At 41.1% G+C, this 21,234-nt stretch overlaps 1 protein-coding gene across 1 annotated transcript; it reads left to right on the top strand.

Annotated features, from left to right (window-relative positions):
- Nucleotides 1-11,101: 11,101 nt before the first annotated feature.
- On the top strand, nucleotides 11,102-20,104 carry LOC109030156 (probable squalene--hopene cyclase). Its single transcript, XM_019040985.2, has 2 exons — nucleotides 11,102-11,435; nucleotides 16,285-20,104. The coding sequence occupies exon 2, from the start codon at nucleotides 16,328-16,330 to the stop codon at nucleotides 18,380-18,382; it is 2,055 nt and encodes a 684-aa protein (XP_018896530.2). The 5' UTR covers nucleotides 11,102-11,435; nucleotides 16,285-16,327; the 3' UTR covers nucleotides 18,383-20,104.
- The last annotated feature ends 1,130 nt before the right edge of the window (nucleotides 20,105-21,234 follow it).

Here is a 21,234-nt window from a genome sequence, read left to right as displayed (position 1 = left end):
CAAAAGTCACCACTTCTAACGCAAGACACAGTTTGGAGCACGAGCGGAAACCGGAAATTGCTTGGCGGAAACGGGAAAATCCGACCGGAAACGGAGAAAACGCGACCGGAAAGAGCGGAAACGCGGGAGAGAGGAAAGGCACAACCTGCCGGCGCAACTTGTCGCGAAAAGTATAAACCTGATGTAATTGTCATCTCATTATATATCTGTTATGGTTGAGCCCTTGGCCGCGAGGAGGGGTGAGGGCCGAGGGGCGCGGCGCAATATTGTTCGGGGTGGGTCAAGTTTCGGGCTCCCCTCCTCGGAACCATCAGCTGACGCCACCCCTTGTTTTCGGTATTGTACAGTATTTATAATTTAATCTTTAATATTATTTTTATTTAATAAGATATGGTGTCAGTTTTGGTCGCCGTGATAGGGGTGGCGCGGGGTGGACGTAACCACTTTATAATTGAACTTGTCTTCCCCGCGTCAGATTTGAATAAAGCCGAGACCGTGGCTAAAAATTGCATTGTTGGAGTCGGTACAGCTGCTTGTAATATATACGCGCGAGTGCGGGAGGGTAGGCATCTAGAGGTGGGACGAGGGGAATGAAAAATCGGTCACCGATCCGACCACTCAAATGAGCCCGAAATCGAGTCCGAATCGCTCAGGCGTGGCCTTGATTTTCCCCGGTCGGTGCGGATTTGGCACTTGTGCTCATTCGTGTTTTATCCCTTTCGAGGACTTTCCATGTTCTTCTTTTGGTTTTCAGGCCTTGAATACTCTTCATTAGCGATGACAAGGTTTTTGAACTCTGTGGTGGATAAGAAGGATGATATAAAAAAATCAGTGCGATGCATGATAGGGATGCGTCTCATCCAGTGGTGAAGTCAATAAATTTTCAATTCAAGCGTATTTTTGTTGATGATCGGTCGAGCCAAACGCCGTGATGATGGCGGCGAGATCATAGTCGGGTTGGTAAACATTTGAGGTTAGCACGTTCGGACTAGCCATAAGGCCAATCTGCCAGTGGCAGATACGCCCCCTTGGCGCGCCAAAAACGCGCCCCTCTGACAGATAAAATAAGAAGAAGATCTGCAAAATAAGAAGATAAAAAAAATACGACTGAGAATATATGCGAAAAATTTCTTAAATGAACGGAAGAAGAGAAAGATAGGAGTAAAGAAAGGTGCTTTCACGCATGATACTTGTGAAAAGAGGTCCAAGAACTACTTTCTGATCATTCGCTACATGTAACACCCTTAGAGGCGATGGTCGGTTCGATTTTTAGATATACGCACCCTTTACAAAACTCTTGAGAGACCCTAGAATATATTTCTTCCTTTTCAAAATGACAATTGATTTGGACATACCATAGCAAATCTTGGGCAAGTTTAACCTTAATTTATCTCGAAATTCAAAAATAAGAGACATCTAAAGTGAAAACGCGATGCAACTATTCGCGCAACATGGATGTCCACAATCCACATTGCATATGAAAAATGTAAGATGCGATGGCGTGAGTCGTAAACTCGCATCGCTCTGCTCTATGCAACTAGTTTGAAGCACCATTACGAATAAGACAAACGCAAACAAACACACCATGGAAATAAAGAGAGGGAAAGGAAAGGATGCGCGTTTACGACGGCGCAGAGATACAACTATTCGCACTTGATGGACGTCCGTGCTGCATCTGAAAAATTGAAGGCGCGATGACGCGAAGCGTGGGCTCTAAGTGCTCTGCTATATGCTGTCGATAAGGTGTCGCTCAGATTCGGGAGAGAAGTTAAAATGGAGGCTCGAATACATCTCTCCTACTTTCGGCTGTGTTACTCACGTAGTGCTTGAACCACCATTACAAATTTGACAATCGCAAACATAGACAATATGGAAATAAGGCGAGGGAAAGGATGCGCGTTTACGACGGCGCAGAGATACAACTATTCGTACTTGATGGACGTCCGTGCTGCATCAGAAAAATTGAAGGCGCGCGGCACGAAACGAGAGCTCTCAATGCTCTGTTATATCGACGGTGAAACTACCAAACCACGTATCTCGGTTTGCGACGTCGCAGACTTCCTGTCATACCTTATTTTTTAAATGAAAAACTACTCAACATCCAGTCTTGAAAATTTCTGTGATTTTTCCTCTTCGTGCGGAGAAAATTCCGTGAAAATTTCAAAGAATGATATTGATTTGGTCTACTTCAAAAAAATAAAATGTGAGCGAAGATTTTTAAACACCGCAAACGAGATACGTGGTTTGGTAGTTTCACCGTCGATATGCTGTCAATGAGGTGTCGCTCAGATTCGGGAGAAAAATTTGAAAAGAGGCCCGAATTTGTCTTACCTGTTTTTCAGGTTCTTGTCTGATTCTTTTTTAGGATGGATTTGCAGACCCACGTCTTATGCTCATATAAGTCGCAGCACTGGTTCGGTTATTTTTGAGATAATGGGGCTTGGATGCGTCTAGTGGCTTTCATTCTTTATGTTTTATTTAATTTCAGAAGTCTGCCGGTTATTTCAATACGTTCAATTTTGCAAGTTTTACTCTGTATTATTAATGAACTCTTGGACTTGAAAATAGCGTAAACTAGTGCTGCTTTGCCAAAATTTTCTGAATGCCTCTCCACGTAGGGGATGCCCTACCAAGAAATATCACATTACGCTCCTTTAACCAGCCAAGGGTCTACGCCCTCAGATGCGAGCCAGTCCGATCCTGGAGGTTAGACTTTCGAAATTGATGCTGGTCGGATGCCATCATCTTTATCAGGTCATTTCTAAACCCTACTTTTTGTAGGATTATATTTTGGCTCCAACGTTTGCAAGAATTCCACCCTCTATCCATCTGGTGAGTCCCGACGTTGTTCCGAACAATTATGATCGCGTCAAAACAAAATACGAAACCGCACGATCCACCCATTTTGGTTCGACTGATCATCAACGAAAATATGTTTTTGATGTGAGACCTCCTTCAAAACTCACAAAATTTCCAAAACCTTGGTGAGGGAGGAATGACGGATTGACAAGTCAGTAAGAAAAGTGAAAGAGCCTGACCAAAGGGTCCTAAAGGTAGATAAGAAATAGGTCATGATACCATATGTTAAAGAGATCAATTATTCTGCATCACGATGCACAAAGAACCTCAAAAAATTCTAAGTATTGAAAATGTAACAATCCAAAGTTTGAGAGCGAAAAATGTGGAATTCGCGCAAAATGCGCTGTCGAAGTTTGCTGATGCCGTTGCCTGCCATATAGATAATTTTCTTCAAAAACTCGCGCCATTTTTAATAATTTTAATTTTAGTTTAATATATTGGCCGAATCTTCTTCAAATTACCAGAAAGCGTTTTGTATCTCAAAAACCGAAAATCGAATTATCTACATGTATAACCATAAATTGGGAGCATTACGCAAGTATAGTCTCGATCTTAAGTGTCCTTTTGCCTAACTTCATCCCAAACACAGGGAAATGCAGCAAAAGAAAAAAAAAAAAAAACAACAGTTCGTCTTTTCGACGTTCCTCTGACATATGAGCGTATCTCAATGCTCACATGAACCCTATTGTCCATATAAATCCATGCTCTCCGGGGCTCAGGTGAAAATAAAGTTACGTTCTTACGCTGGAGGAGTGAGAAGTACTATCTCAAACATTTTCCAAAAAATCTAGAAGATGTATTGTTACTCTCATTCGGATATGATCGGAAACTCTGAAGCACTGTAAGGGAAACATGTATTTTTCGATTTTAGACCCAGATATGATATCAGTTGTGTGCTCTAAAAATGATCATACCAGAAAATTGTAAAAAATGGCTTTTTCCTTTTTACTAATTGGTTCTCTTCTTAGACAATTATTTTATTATTAGGTACGGAGAGAGGCAGTCATACCCAGGGTGGCCATATTCATGAATAATAAAATCTTGAAATTTCAGAAATTTTGAAAGACATTGAAAAATACCGATTCCTTTTCATGTTTCCCAAAATTTGAAAACTGTGAATTTCTTCTATTTTTGTGCGTTTGAGTTTGGGTTGCACACTCTAGCTCCTGAAAAATATGAAATAATTCACAGCCTCGTGAAATTTCATGAAATATTTCACTGAAATTTCCAGGCTTTCATTTCTTTTTTACGTTTCATGCCACCCTGGTCATACCCATGGCACTCTCACCTTCTCAACTACGCCTGTGATTCTTGATGTTTTCATTGCATTTTTGACAGGAAAAATTGAATTGAACCTTATTTTTCACCTTTCCCAGCTGTTCATTAGTCATTTCCTCTTGATTTGGACGATTTAAAAAAAAAGAACCTCTTTCATTTTTCTCCGGAATAAAATTGAACGCTTATTAGCCGCACAGGTGCAGCGCGACGTGGACGGGTCATCTCGAGCGGGGCTAATCCGCATGAGCGCGGGCCGTTGCCCCTTCAATTGAGTGGACTGCAACTGCATTTACAATCACATTAAAGTGGTCGCGAAACAAAAGGCCCGAGCCGGAAATCGGGGCCGCGTCGGGAGATAAGACACTCGGCAGTGACATCCAAATAAAACAACAATGGGAGGGTAGAAAGTCGGATCCGCGGGCCCTCATCCCGGCTTTGGGCCTCTTCAGCGCTTCAGCGGGCCCTCGCGCAGGGACAGGTCGATGAAAAATTGAAATGCACCGCGGCGGCGTTGTCAAGTCGGGCTTTTTTAAAGGGTTGAGAGCGCCAGGAAACTTGCACTTACTATGACGTCACACTATTCATTTTTGTTAGTACCGTCAGTTTGGCATAATGCGTCGTTTTTTTATTGAGAGCTAACGCGTTTTTACTTACAGGTCTTATGTATTCCTTATCTAAATAAATGTTTCCATATAATTCTTGAGTTTTTAAAGAAAATTATGCAAATTTTGAAACATTGGTGATTCATAAAATTCTACAAGGATGTGAAATATCTTGAAAATAAGTGATGACATTTTCATTTGCTGGGTACCCAACATGCGACCTGCACCCTGCACCTTAAAACATCATAATACGCATCATACCCTCGTTGTCTTTTTTTCTAATTTTCTTGCACAGGAAATATGTGAAGTAAAATTTTATGTTTCCCACGAAATTTTCGATGTATAATAATTTTCTTGCATTTGGTTGATAATACAGGATCACCAGTATTAGAAACTAGGGGTTACGCCCCCTAACCGCAACGTGGTCCAACCTCCAAGGAGCACTTCGCGCCCTCAAAAGCTCGCTTATGCGGTCTCCCACGAGTTAACCGAAATAGAGCGGGCTCATCTAGGGACTGTCTTAGTGTCTTATATGGATGGCCTTAAAAATCAAGAAAATCGGCTCGGTGGATCTTCAGAACATACTATGACAAAACATGGAAATTTACATTGTTTCAATGGAAGAATCCACAACTTCATCACGTAATGTAGAAACAATTGAGTCATACATTGCAAAAATCTGAATAAAGCGAGCTGGTATGATGAATATCTCCTGTCGATAGACGCAAAAATCGAGGAAATTGGTCAAAAATATAACGGTAGAACTAACTGTGACAAAATATGAACATTTAGGGGGTCAGAGAGCTTATAGCAATGATAATTTTCACTGTATTTCCTAAACTCTTGATTATTCATAAAGTATTTTTCTCTTGAAATTCACTTCAAATTTCAAAATTCTTTTTTTATTGATACACATCTACCCTGACCACATTTGTTTTATTATCGAGACAATTCGTTGAGAGAGTCTCAAGATGCGTTGGAGCGCTAGGAATGTCTCCTCATCCAGCGAGTCGATCGCTGAATCTATATATCGAATTACATCGTGACCTTTATCGATAAATCCTATTCCTAGCGATGTAATTCATCGACCGAGGTCATTCGATAGAAATTCGATAATCCAGGCACTGGTATTCATCAGCGTGTTCTCACAGGTATCATCAACTACCAGGAAAGATAATCTTGCTGCTAAAATTAAAATTTCAAATCCCCGAGAGCGATTTTTGATTCGCTCGTTTAAATGAAGTCGAACAGCCTGCACGAGGAAACGCTTAGTCTTAGGTCGATCCGAAACCACCCTTAGCGAAAGGAACCCGACAATCGACCTGCTGATTCACAATAGTTGGATCTCGCCGCAAAATGTGCGGTTGACACATTAATATCCGATCGGCGGGTCGGCCAAAAAGCTCCATTAAGGTCCCGATCATTCGACACACACCGGGTACACCGCGGCAAAGGGGAGCTTGCCCAATTTAAAACAGCGCATCTACCCGCGCTTCTCAAATGGAGTTACGCGAGTTGGCCCGACGAAAAGAGCACGGAGCATCCTCATATTAAGATGAGCCCCAGTGCGTTAGTATTATTACGCAGCCCAGGGATAATTCAAAACACGGATTTGTCCCCTTTCTGCGACGGAGGGTGACCGCGAGTGTTTTGAAAAGGGATTATGTCGGTTTTTCAGATGAGCCCTGAAGGGACAGTGTGTTGCGCAGCTGAGGGATCATGGAAAAATCGAGGTGTTCCACTCGGGTTCGAACCGGGACCCTCGATAGTTGATTCAGACGTTTAGCCACGGTGGCGACCACTGCGCGGCCAGGGCCAGGCTGCCGCGCTAAGGAAGAACGTCGTATGAACCTTCAGGCGTTGCCGAATTTCCTTTGATATATCACGAATTTTTGGGAATATTTATCGCCATTTCTCTCGCGATTTTTCAGGGAATTTCCTTCGTAATTTGATCTTAATTGTCTGAAAATTTCAAGGAAAAATATAGATAACTTTTCTCAAAAATCAACGTTTTATCGGAGGAAATTTGGCAACTCTGGAATGTTGATACGGCGTTCTTGCTTAGCGCGGGAGCGGGGTTGTCGCGGGGCCTATGATTGATGAGCGCGTCGCATCGCAATTGCCGTCTTGGATTTTGGGAGTGCGAACAGGTGTTTGCGACTCCTCCCCCTCTTCTCGATGCCCCCGCCCCTGGAATAGCGACTTGCACTCGTGTATTTGTTCAGGCGTGTATTAAATCTGCTTTAGCCCCCTCCCCCCATCCCGCCCCCCGGCCGGAGAGGAGGGCTAGTCACTGCCCCTTGCCGGAGATTCCAGGGTTGCCGCCCGGGGGTGATTTTGATTACATTTCGCGACAAGGTGTCTCATTCCTGGCTCGTCCATGGAAGCACCAATCTGAATGCGGAGACAAATCTGCCGTGATAGCGAAGAGAGCCGTAAGTGCAAAAATGAAGTTTTGAGAAAACGGGCTCAGAAGCTTCTGACAAGAACATTTTATTGAAAGAAGCCTCCGTTCTTTGTCAAATTGCCACTGATCGTCCGGAAGACTCCTAGAAATCGTATGGATGATTAAAAATCGACTGATTTTATTTCCATTACTTAAAAAGAGTATTTTTCATTTTCATGCTAGGTTATTGTTAGGCAAGACAGCCGTAAGTGCTATCTACTGCATGCTTTCGTGGTTGCGTTTTGGACGCTTAACAAACACATTTTCAGGTTAGAAATCGGCAGATGAGGGCGGCATTCCCCTTGAAAGCACTGTTTTCATTGGCTCTCATGCCACTACGGCTGTCTTGAAAAAAACTATGTCATTTTTTGTGCACTTACGGCTTTCTCAAACGTCTCGTTTTCATTAAATTGGGATGAATTTTGCTGTTTTAGCTGTCTCAGTAATTTCATCTGAAAGAGTTTAGATGAATTTTGAAGAAAACTCGATTTCGAAAATTTTGCACTTACGGCCCTCTTCGCTATCACGGCAGTGATGCTGTCGTACCAAGGAAAAATGCCGTTTAAATCTTCAGGCGTTGCCAAATATTCTGTGGTAAAACACGAATTTCCCGGTAAACTTAAGAATATTTTCCTTCAAATTTTTCGAATGATTTTGTTTGCAATATCACCAAAAGTTTCTGAAAATTTCAGGGAAAAATATTCATAACTTTTCTTCTTAATAAACATTTTATCGAAGGAAATTTGGCAACTCTCGAATGTCTATACGGCGTTAGCATCCTTAGCATCCTTAGCGTCGGTAGCATGGCAGGCACATGTCGATGGCAGAGTTCGAAACCACGTACCTCCGTATACGACGTTGAAAACTTCCTATCTTCCTTTATTTTTCCTGAGGAAAACTAGGCAACGCAATAGCTTGACGAACTCCTCGATTTCTCTTCTCCCTTAACAGAATACTCCGTAAAAATTTCAAGCCATAAAATTGTTTTTTTTTTTTCTTTTTGAAAAAATTAAATAGGAGTGGAAATTTTGAAACACCGCCATATAGATACGTTTTGGCGTATACGTTGCTCTTTAGCTATCGATATGCTGTCTGTGGAATACGCCAGAGATTCTAGAAGTTCCTTATTGTAAAATTTTAAAGGTCCTGAGCAAAATCCAAAATTCCTTACATTTTGGAAGCTGGAGGCACTTTGGAACACATACGCTGTTTCTAAAATGATCCATAAATTCCTCCAGAATTTCCAGGTACTCCTCATGGCAAAATGGAGTCCATTTAACATTCAAGGAATCGAATCTTTCACATCAAGAACGACCCTACCCTTAGGTAACAAATTCATAGGCGTCAATTCAGGTAAAGCTTAGGGAGGAGACCTTATGAAAATCTCGAAAAATGCTCTGGAATTGATCAAAATTCCCGTAATGAAAGGTCAGCTCTAAAATTTAAGAGGGTGCAGCAATCGCTCCATTGCCCTGGTGAAATGACACCTCTGAAAAAATATAAAAAAACGTAAAAAACATTAATTGAAGCAAGGAGCCTATCAAGAAACCTCATCTAATTGATTTAAGGAGCGAGCACTTTCAAGTGTAACTTCAAATGCGGATAAGCCATTTGGCGTTTTCTGACTAAAAAATTGAAGAGTTAAGTTGACACGAGATAGTGAGAGAAGTTACGCACTTCGGTACATGACATTCAATATCCGAGGTGAGCACCCGGGAAAGGGACACACCTTGAGTCTTCTTTTTACTGCTTGTCTCTCATTTTGTCACGAGTTTGCCTTCAATAAGCGTGATGGCAATTTGAGCGACTTAGGAGCTCGAATAGTTGCGTGCGGTAGTTTTGTCACCTTCGCTCTGTTCCGGCAAAGGGAGCATATTGATGTCGATTCCTCTCCTTTTTGCGCGTCTTTCGTTCCGTTCAATTTGCCTTCAATAAAATGGGACGGCAATTTGAGCGGCGGCTCAGGAGCACGAGCAGGCGGGCAGAGAGTGCGAAACGCGCATTAGCGCCTACAAACCTAACAGGGATACTTCACGCATTGCGCAATGCGTGAAGTATCCCTGTTAGGTTTTTAGGCGCCAGTGCGTCGCCGCTCCGCTTTGTGTTAGGCTCTAATATTTAATCTCGCGGAGTCAGCGTTTTTCAACTCATGATTTTGAAATGTTTGTACACTCTGTATGGACTATTCTCATTTTAATTGATGAAAAAAAAAATATGTTTTAAAGGAAAATATAATGTGTGTTTTGTAAATATAAACGGAGTTCCGTATCAAACTTAATGATTTCCAAAGCACACGAATTTCTACACAATTTCTTATAGCCTTTTATAGCCAATGGTGATAAAGTGTAAAGCCCGGCGATAGGAACTATAGCCCGACTGTATACTTTTTTATAGCTTCGTATAGCTCGGCTATATGATTTGCTCCGCTTCCGCACAGCCAACTACCGGGTTTTCAATAGCCTTCTTTAGTCGGCTATAAGAACTCCTATGGTATTTTGAAACGCAGCTCCTATCGCCAATTTTTACAGGGAAATATTTTATCTTATAAGTTTCAGGACCATTAGGTGAAACTTCGAGAAAAATTATCAAAATAGATAAAGATTCATAAGTTCACTAGGACATTCGTATTTTATCAAAGAAACCTCAGCAACGCATGAAGGTTCATACGGCGTTTTTCCTCAGCATAGCAGCAGTGTGGTGTTATTTCATTAAAATTCCACCCAAAGTCGTGAAAAAATGTTTCTTTCTCAAATTGTTTTGCTTTATGAACTTTGTGCTGTGAACTTTGTACAAAACACGATCGACACGTTAAAAATCTCCAAATTAAATCCATAAGTAGTGTAAAAGGAGCGGAGAGAGTTTTTTTTATGACTTTGGACAAGGATGGTGTTGATAGACAAAACCATTGAACCTTAGTACGCTGGTTCACATCCTCACCGACACGAACTGTGGAGCTCTGCAACTCATTCATCACAACCGCCAAAGTAAAGGTTTTCATGGGAAACTCGCGAAAAAGTTTAAATTTATTGGGATAATGTCACTCAAATGGCCGTGCTATTGAAATCAGCAGTCAACATCTCGTTCAATTCGTTTATTAAAGGCGATTCTTGCGCCCAGAACCGAGAAGAGAAGTGACACGCAACACTCTAGTAATTGCAAGTTTATCTCTATGAAGTTCTGATAATTTTAGCGCCTTGAATTTGTAGGATAGACTAAATGCTAGCACAACTACTAATCCCAATAAAGTAGTGAATTTCTTGCGATTTTTTCTATTAGGTGAGCTACTTCCAATGAAATTGAAATTATATAATAGTGTAACAGTGACATTGAACAAAAATGATACTTGGGCGATACGCACAGGCATTTTAGCAGCAAAATGAGGATTGCTAACCTTGGAGTGCTTGTAGTTCAAAAGTCGTGATTCCAAGTGCTGCCGTGATAAAGAAGAGAGCAATAAGTGCATTGCTGTATGAGCCATGGTTAGCTCATGCCTTTATGTGTCTCGAGGTTCATCCCAGCATCCACTTACTGCTTTCTTCGCTATTACGACAGAGTGGCTGACTAATGCAAAAACACTTCTGCTTCAGCATATTGCAGTGATAACAATCAATTTGCAGTTAATTATTTTTTACGATTACATTCTACAAAATTCCGGTGCCCACATGTATAGTAGGATTTTTTTTTCTCTCACGAAAAGGCGACTCCATTGATGCAATCGGACGTATTTCTATCAAACAGAACTATGAGCATTAAGACATGAACCATGAGACCCGTAAGAATACATGCATAACAGGACTTACGTCGTAATGCACACAGTTCCGTTTGACAGAAATGCGTCCAATTGAGCTAAATAAGCGGTATGATTGCATCAATCTCCCATACGGCTTTTCTTTTTCGTCAGAGATAAGGTTTTCTTCTTTGTACGTGCTCAGTGCTCACTGAGTTGCTACTTATCTGCAACACTGTGTTAGCTTAGAAAAAGTGGCGAACGGACTAAATAATTTTAAAGTGTTGGTGGTGATTATTTCTCTGATTTTATTTTGTTATTTATGTTATAATTTAGAACATCTTAAATTCGTCAAAACACCGAGAGAATAGTGGTTTTCTATTTAGTTCCCAAAACGAGAAATTTAAGTTGTAATATTAATACGGTGAAGTCAAATTTGAAATCAAGGAAAATACTGGTGTCTGCAAGTGAGATTGTTCATAAAATATCATGAGCTTTCACCTCATGTAAAATAAAAATTCAGGTATGTGTCGATAGGTAATTTCATTTAACCTTCCCTTCTTCATCATTACACCTAGCCTCACTCAACCGGGTAAATGACTGAAAATGAAATTCACTCCTAAATTTTGACCAAAAAAAAGTGGGCACCAAATTACAATTACAGAGTTTGCCCGTAGGGAGGTGATTGTAAAATTGCTCTTTGTTTCTGCCCCTTACCCAAGTAGCATTGTCATCTACTTTCTAGGTGGCGCTCATCAAGAAAATGTCTACTTTCTAGATAGAACAATTTTCTTGAAAGAAAATAGGTATAAAGTAGATCTAGAAAATAGATACAAGAAAATAGAAAGAAAATACATTTTTTCCTTGCATTTTCTTAAAAGAAAACATTAAGAAATCGGTTAGAAAATAATTCTACTTTCAATAAATTTTCTATCTTTTTTCCAAGTGGGAAGTTGACAGAAAGTAGACCTACGAAATAGATCTATTTTCTTTGGTCAGACTTTTGACTCGCAATATTTTTTCTTTTTATTTTCTGGATAACTCTCATTTTCTTTGTTTTTTCTAAAGATTTTCTCGATATTTTTTCTCTAGAAAAAAATTCTATTTTGCTACTTGGGTAGGTGGACGATTCGATTACATTTTTGAAACTCCTAACTCTGTCTAGCAAAAAGTCTGCCTAACCGTGTAGCCAATCGTGGCCACACATTTTTTTCCAATCGCTTTTCTAGAATTCGCTGAAACAGCAATAGTTGACCTTAATATTAAATTTGTGTAAACACTGGAGACGACTCTCAACAATGATGACACTAATTTACCGCAAAAAATTACTGCTTTGCTTCAAAATCGAAGTTGATGACACGTAATTGATCGGACACTTCCGATCTTCTAAGTCTCATCTTTTTATATTTTATGATAATCTTTTAGGTGTATTTGCCTGGGCCAACTTAGGGACATCATTCCTTCCGATTTATCACCAAAGTTTTCAATTGATTTAAAGTGAGCCGCTCATAAACACCGGCGGCACGACTAATTCCTATCATCGTAAGATGAAAAAATCAGTAACTGAATATCTAGAGTATTCTAATTAAGAATCAAAATATGTCACCGACTCACAGAGGTTAATGCCTAGATTTGGAATTTAGGTCGCACCGATGTCGGTAGGGGGCTAATTAGTGTTTACAAAAGATCGAACTATGATCTCATCGAGTATTCCAAGAGCCCAACTTAATCTAGGCGATGTCATTTGTGAGAAGAAGGATGCAACTCATGCGCTGAATTTAAAATTCGTCGATTTTTTATATCCTGTCGTAAAATCTAAAAGGCGCACAATGCCTGTAGAGTGTGCCATCATAGATAAAACTCCAAATGTCGCGTTCCTTAGTTCGTAAAGTTGTTTTCGGTTTTGACGTTAGCAATAGATTAGAACATGTCAGAGTCCTTAAATCATATTGAATTTGCGTTAAACTCACAGCGTTGGATACATAATAATCATTGACGAAGTTATGATCAGCTACAATTTTCCCGACATTTTTGTTTAAGAGTTATATGACTTTAGTTTCTGACTCCAGTAAAAAGGAGTGAAAACAAATAAGCATAACTTTTGGTCGGATCTAATGATACTTTAGGTCATTAGGTAACGTTTGACTCATTTCCTCCGGAAATAAAAAAATTGGTTTAAAGTTGGAGGCCATAAGGGAGGAGGAGATAAGATCAAAAGGTGGTATTTTGATGTTTTAAAACTATCATTCAAAGCGTCATTCACCTTAGTAAGTGTCAAATGCGACGAAAACATAACAAATCTCATCATTAAGTATGGATGCAACTATTCGGGCTCTATGGATGTCCGTGTTGCATACGCACGGAGCTGAAGGCGTTTTGCTCTGAGGAATTTTTTCTCCTGAAGTGTTCATGAAACGGCTAGGCCTTATTCGTTTTCATTAGGTCAGTAAATGTACGGGTGTAGCCAGATGTAGCAAGTTTGGGCTTTGCTATGAATCGATTGACCAAAGCTTTGGAAATGGGTCGATTATCAGGTTGTTTGCGATGAACACCTTAATAATCGATTCGTTACCATAAATTCAGATGGAAAAATATCGATAGTCAATTATTCACGCTTCGCCACCGAACGTAACCCACATTTCAAGAAGAAAAGAGCAGAATATAATTTAATTCTAACTAATACATTTAGATATCAGACTTCTTTGTGCAAAGTTTTGCCATTGCATCCAGGAAATCATGTACATTTACTTAGGCACGTGATGTTACAGATTTCCTGTTGGATTTAATTTCTCCGAGAGACAAATGGTCATTGTTATTGTTCCAATTTCGAGCGATTTAGAGTAGAGCTATTTATCTCGGTGGCTTAATTCGAAAAATACATGCACACACAGGAATGTTCACAAACCTCCGGCTTTATTTTATTTTTTCAAGGAAAAACTGCACAAAATATTTTAATGGCATTTTCTGTAGTTTTAAACGAGTAAGGAAATTCTATAGAAAACCTTAAGAAAACCTATCGGTTACTTTTCTTTTTAAAAAATAAAACACGATCAGAGATTTGTAAAGTCCCAATTACAGATAAACATTTTTCGACTTAGCAATTTGAATTAAAGCGATTTGAAATCGGAGATAAAAGCTTGTGGTGTAAAAATCAATGAGATTGTTTCTGCTCGGTATGCTTCTTGTCTAAGTCAATTTTCGACTTCGCAAACTCGTTATCGGATATAAATTGACTGGGCTTAAAATAATTCAATTCGTAATTATTGATAGTTCTCAGAGCAATGTTTCCCTCAATGTCAAGGCCAGGAAAAATCAGAGAACAGATATATTTTATCGGCGCCGGCGCGCAGTAGATCTAGTCAATTAGAGAGGTCGGACATGAAATTTTTTACTAAAACTGCAAATTTTTATGTTTATTTCGTCTTATTTTACATTCCAAGGGGTGCTTTTCGAAGTAAATTTTACGAGGAAACCAATGAAACCATTTTTAGAGCCTCAAAATTTCGTATAAACGGAGTTATAAGCGTTCAAAGTTTCCAAATTTCGTCCGACCTCTCCTATTGACTCGATCCACGGTGCGGCGCCTCCGTATTTCTCGTCATGTGCTAGATATGAATTCATACGATTATGACTCTTTTCGGAGGTCTCGGAGGCATTTTTGCTCCCCTCTCCATGGAGCCAAGTCCTTTCAGCGAACTTTTTTTGAAAAAAAAAAAAAAAAAAAAACTCTGAAGCCTATTCGAAGAAAAACCAAACATTTACGCAAGTCAAATAGTGCACTGAGTCTTTGTGGCATGAAAATATTGAAATAAAAATTCCACTTAATGTGATAAACTTATGAGTTCTTTTTTTCCCCCATCTAAATTGCAATATTTTCACAACACGTAGTCTGTAAATGCCGATTTTAAACACTCAACCAGATAAGTTCATGTATAATAAGAATAGGCAATTTTCAATGAAAAGAAAAATTCCAATTTACTTTAATCTTATTGTAATAAATTTCAACGAGAGTTGTTCCTTTAGTCAGTAGATAGGCGAAATGGACAATACTTCGATTCAGTAGCAATAATTTTACCATACGTAATTGCAATTTATTATTGCCTGTCTTGCACAGGGTCGGTCTGGCTCGCATCTGAGGGCGTAGGCCCTTGGCTGGTTCTTCGTAATGTGATATTTCCTGGTAGGGCATCTGCTATACATGGAGAGGGGCTCAGAAAATTTTGGCAAAGCAGCACAAGTTTATGCAGTTTTCAGGTTCAAAGTTTATTAATCATACGGAGTAAAAACTGCACAATGGAACGTATTGAAGTAACCAACAGACTTCTGAAATTAAAGAAAACATAAAAAATTAAAGCACCTAGACGCATCCAAGCATCATTATTTCCACAAGAACCGAGCCAGTTATGTGTTAACTGCTTAACACTTAACACGTGGGTCTGCAAATCCATCCTAAAAAAGAATCAGACAAGAACCTGAAAAAAGAAGAAATAACGAGTATCAACACAACCAAAGACAGGAAAAACGTATTCGAGCCTCATTTTAAACTTTTCTCCCGAAACTGAGTGACACCTCATTGACAGCGTATATCAGAGCATTGAGAGCTCACGCTTCGCGTCATCGCGCCTTCAATTTTTCAGATGCAGCGCAGCACGGACATCCATCAAGTACGAATAGTTGTATCTCTGCGCCGTCGCTAACGCGCATCTTTTCCCTAGCTTTATTTCAATAGTGTGTTTGTTTGCGTTTGTCTTATTTATAGTGTTGCTTTAAACTAGAGCAGAGTATTGCGCGTTCACGACTCCCGCCGTCGCGTCTTACATTTTTCATATGCAATGTGGACATCCATTCAAGGGGCGCGTTCTCGGCCCACCAGGGGGCCGTATTTGCCAATGGCAGATTGGCCTTATGACCAGTCCGAGCCTGGTCTTGCGTATATTAAGATGCAATTTTCATGTAACTTACTGCTACAAATGTCCGTGTTTATGGTTACTTTGGGTTACTTTGAGTTGCTAATTCCTCAGAAAGCTCAACCAAATTTTTGGTTAATTTGACAAAAACCTGAGACTCCTGAGGATAAAGCATGAGTCTTGCTAAACCAATGTACTTTTGTCTCTCTTGATATCACTCAAAGTTTGCGACTTGCGAGTTTGAAGCTATCGCATTCGACTATCGCACCAATGCGATCCAAGTTTGATCCTAGCGGCTTGCGCCTGATTTTCAACGAGGTTGCGAGTGTTCAACCCAAAGATTTAGTCAATGGGACTCAAAGAAAAACTAATAATAATTAAAAGAAATTATGGCACCATCAGATTACTTTTTGTTCTACTTCTCATACTAACACACAATTTTGGTTACTTTTTTTTACTGTCCAGGTAAAGAAGCCACCAGGAGAAAAGCTACACTGAAACCAACACAATGGCGATAGACACGGACACCTCGCCAGTCGAGGACATTAGTACACCAGTCGAGGACACAACCTCACCAGTCAAGGACATAACCACACCAGTCGAGGACATAACCTCACCAGTCGAGGACACAACCTCACCAGTCGAGGACACAACCTCACCAGTCGAGTACACAACCTCACCAGTCGAGGACACAACCCCACCAGTCGAGGACATAACCTCGCCAGTCGAGGACACAACCTCCCCCAGCGACTTGGAAGCGATGGATATTCGCATAAAACAGGCAACGAACGCCATTCTCGCCGCACAGAGAGAGGACGGCCACTGGTGCTACGAGTACGAAGCAGACGCCATGTACCCAGCCGACTACATCTTCATGGTCCGCTTCCTGGGCGAGACACCCGACATCGAACTCGAACAGAGGATGGGGCGCTACCTGCGCGGCATCCAACTCCCGGACGGCGGGTGGCCGCACTTCAAGAAAGGCCCAACCTCGGTCAACGCGAGTGTCCTCGCCTACTTGGCCCTCAAGATGATCGGCGACTCGCCGGACGCCGAACACATGGTCCGGGCGCGGAAGGCCATCCTGGCAGCGGGCGGCGCCGAAACCGCCAACGTCTTCGCTCGAATACGACTCTGCTGGGTTGGCATCCTCCCCTGGGAGGCCCTTCCCATCCTACCCGTCGAGATGATACTCCTACCGAAGTGGTTCGTGTTCCACTTATCGAAGGTGGCATGCTGGGCTCGGACCATCATCGTGCCACTATCGGTCCTCCAGGCCAAGCGCGCGCACCCGCGGCAACTCCACGGTGTCCGGATCGACGAGCTATTCCACACCCCGCCCGAGAAGGTCGGGCTGCTACCACAGGCGCCACACCAAAATACCCTTTGGTTCTCGTTATTCCGCTCCGTGAACACCGTCCTGCACCAGATCGAACCGCGGCTCTCGCCAAAACTGCGTCAGCGCGCCATCGACAAAGCGGTAGAGTGGGTCGAGGAACACGTGCGGCCAGGGGAAGGTCTCTTCGCCGCATCATTCAACTCTGTGAACGCTCTTCTCATGTTCGACGCGCTCGGTTACCCGGCAACCCACCCGCCCCGCGTCGCCTTGCGGAATTTCATCGAGTCGTTACTCTTCTTCCGCGAAGACGAGGCTTATTTACAAATCTGCGCGTCTCCGACATGGGACACGGCGTTGGTTGCGCATACTCTCTTGGAAACGCGTGACCTCCACGCTGAAAAGGCCGCGCTGCGTGGTCTGGAATGGCTGCGCCGGCGGCAGATCCTCGACGTTGCTGGCGATTGGGCCGTCAAGAAGCCGAACTTACTCCCGGGAGGCTGGCCGTTCCAGTACGGTAACAAATCCTACCCCGACCTCGACGATACGGCGATGGTGCTGATGGCCATGCACCGCGCGGACCCGGCTGCCTTCGCGGAGGCGATACAACGCGGGCGTGACTGGGTGGTCGGCATGCAGACCGCCAACGGCGGTTGGGCCTCTTACGAGGTGGACAACACCGACCTCTGGCTGAAGCAAGTCCCGTTCTCTGATCAAGGTTTCCTCATCGACCCGCCAACCGCAGACGTGACCGGGAGGTGTCTCTGCATGCTCGGGCAATCGGGCGAGCTACCGGAGACGAGTGAGGTGTCTCGTCGTGGGCTGGCGTTCGTCCTGAAGGAGCAAGAACCCGATGGGAAATGGTGGGGTCAGTGGGGGGTGAACTACACCCATGGGACTTGGTTCGGGTTGAGTGCGTTGAACTCCATGGGTGTGTCGCATGAGGATCCGCGGGTCAGGCGTGCGGTTGAGTGGCTCGTCTCGGTGCAGAATGGGGATGGTGGGTGGGGGAGGATCCGATTAGTTACGAGCGGGAGTGTTATGTGGGGGCGACCAGCGGCCCGACCCAAACCGCGTGGGCGCTTCTGGGGCTTATGGCAGGGGGCGCGGTCGACCATCCTGCGGTGGGGCGTGGTGTTGAGTGGTTGCTCCGGACGCAGTGCGACCATGGCGTCTGGGAGGATGATTCCTCGAACGAGTGTTGCGCCGCGAGACTTCCGTTCCTGATCTTCCACGGTTACCACCAGTACTTTCCCCTATGGGCGCTGGCGCGGTATCGGAACATGAAGCGGGATGGTGTAATCCGCGCGGCGCCAGGGATATGAGGACCTCCTTGATTTGGTATCCTGCCATGCTAAGAAAAAACACCGTATTAACCTTCAGGCGTTGCCAAATCTCCTCTGATAAAATACGATTTTATTGGGGGGAAATTGTAAATATTTTTCTTTTAATTTTTCAGACTATTTTGTTCGCAATTTGATCCAAGATATCTGAAAATTTCGAGGAAAAATATGCATAAATTTCGTCAAATAAACATATTTTATCCGGGAAATTTATCAACTCTTGAATGTTCATACGGCGTTTTTCCTTAGTACGTGAGTATCGGTGAAATTTTATTTTCCAGCAAGGGAACCAAGCCACATCAGCTATTTCCAAATTTTACTGGGTAATTTAATATTTTACGAGAGAACGTTTGTGCGGATTCTTTCGAAAATTTAGGGAATTTGCTTCGTGCTATGCATGAATCATCGAAATTTTCAGAAAAATCCGCACAACCGTTTTCACGAAAAGGTGATGTGCCTTGGTTCCTTTCTGCTAAACGTGGCCCAATTGGATCTGTTTCTGTTCGACGGGCCTAAGCCCAAAAACTCATAAGCCTTAGCGTTCTGCGCAATCAACCAAAGCCAGGGTTCATGAGTTTTTGGACTTAAACCTGTCTAACAGAAACCGATTTAACGACTTTTAAATTCTACCTGAAAAATTTGAAAAAAACAAATGATGTATAATTATAATGGTAACCTCAGTTGTTTATAGAAAGCTACATTCGAGTAAGTTGATTAGATTTTTTTTAATTTTCAAAGACTATTAAGAGTGAACAGCAGTATTTTGTAAAAAAAGATGGGCTATTTTGCTATGAAAAATGTTCGTTGAAATCTTTGCAGGTTTTGACTTCGATTATATGTGATATTCTTTGTGTTTATTTTAAATCATACTCATCTTTTTTATAACGCATCTTGATAATAGGCCGGCAGATTACAGGGACCTACCAAATTTTAGAGTGTCCAATGTGTTTCAATTCACATCGAGGCAAATTTTTCAATCGGTCCATTTCCTTTTTTAAATTATATGAAAATCTCAAATACCGGTTTTTGATTAAATCGAAACGATGCCTATTTGTTTCTTTTTCTCTTCATATTTTTTATATGCATAGCACATTTCAAAGAAACCAATAATTGCGAGCACAGAACTTTTACTGGAATGTTCCGACACCGCAAGATGCCAAACGCATATTTTCACGCCAAAATTGTCAAAAGTTTCCTCGGAAGTCAAGAGATTTCGGAAATATCAACTGAACTCGACCATTAACAATCAATTCTAGTCTTACAAAAATTTGCTGGTGTAGATGGGAGAAAGGCAGGTAATGCTCTCCCACTAGAATTAATCCATACCTGTTGTTTCGCTTATTTTCAGTTGCTAAATTAGTTTTTGATTTGCATGAAAAATTGACAATAATTCACAATTTTAGTGGGAAAGTATATGCAAAAAACACCCTTCAGTGCTCAGCTGCTCGAAAAAAAAGGATCAGAATTTTGGAAAATCGTATTGAATTCTATAAGTACATTAAACGATATTTAATGTCGAAAAATGCGTGTACCTCGGTGACGTTGTAGGTCTCCGTTAATGTTTTATTTTTTAAAGGAAAACTAATAAACAGTCTCTGTTAAAATTTTCTGCGAATCCTCTCTCCTCATTCTACAAAATTGTACAAAATTGCAACGAAACGTTTCGATCGATTTTCCTAGAAACAATAAATCTTTATCGAAAATTTGTGTGCGTTTCAATTGAGATACATACTCATTTTTTGAATTCAGTCATAAGAACTGTCAATCTTCATGGAAGAATCGTGTCGAATGATGATTTGGTACACGGACTTTATGTCCACTTTTTTTACGTCCACAGACTTTTCGTCCACAATTTTTACGTCCACAGTTCTAAAGCCCACACTATTGTTAAGTCCATTACTTAAACGTCCACTAAGTAAAGTCCACTAAAATCAAATTCAAGCGTTATATTTTAGTCCGTGTGTAAAATTATATTGACAATGTCGAAATGAGAAAATTAAGAGAGAATGAGGTGTTGTTATCGTAACTCATATTTTAAATGAAATGTTAATTTCTTCTTTTGATTCATCTTTTCAAGTTGTCTTTGGTAAATACATGGTTTCATTTTTATCCTTGAAATTTCCAATATAAAATATGCCTTCAATGTACATTCTTTTTTTTTTTTTTTTTTTTTTTGGATGAAATTGATTACTTCATTTTAAAACCATTTACATTTTTAAAACGTGGTAAATATTTGTAAAACCTTTCCCAAGCAATGACATAATATAAATCTCAATGAGCCGTAGTTGTGATGAAAGAAACTATACAAAAATTAATAAAAGAGGAAAAAACTAGAAGCACGCAATTTTTTGTTTTTAACTTAATTGTACATCGACCTTCTTGAGTCAAATACGTCCAGTTTTGAGCCTTCAGTTGCGCTTACACCACGCTGCAGCACAGTAAAAGCCCAAAACATAAAAGAATAAATTTGAATGCTTTGGAAATCATTTTTGACACGGAACGACTATTATATTTACAAAAAACACACTATATTTTCCAGTAGTACATATTTCTTTTTCATCAGTTTAAAAGGGAATAATCAATGCAGAGAGTGCAAATATTTCAAAACCATGAGTTGAAAAACGCTGACTCCGCGAGTTTATATTATATCATATTTTATATCGGAAATTTCAAGGATAAAAATGAAACCAAGTATTTACCAAAGACAACTTGAAAAGATGAATCAAAAGAAGAAAT

Source organism: Bemisia tabaci, chromosome 7, assembly GCF_918797505.1.
Source record: "Bemisia tabaci chromosome 7, PGI_BMITA_v3".
Lineage (NCBI taxonomy): Eukaryota > Metazoa > Arthropoda > Insecta > Hemiptera > Aleyrodidae > Bemisia > Bemisia tabaci.
The sequence above is the reverse complement of the archived record's forward strand: the minus strand, read 5'-3'. Positions and strand labels throughout refer to the sequence as shown.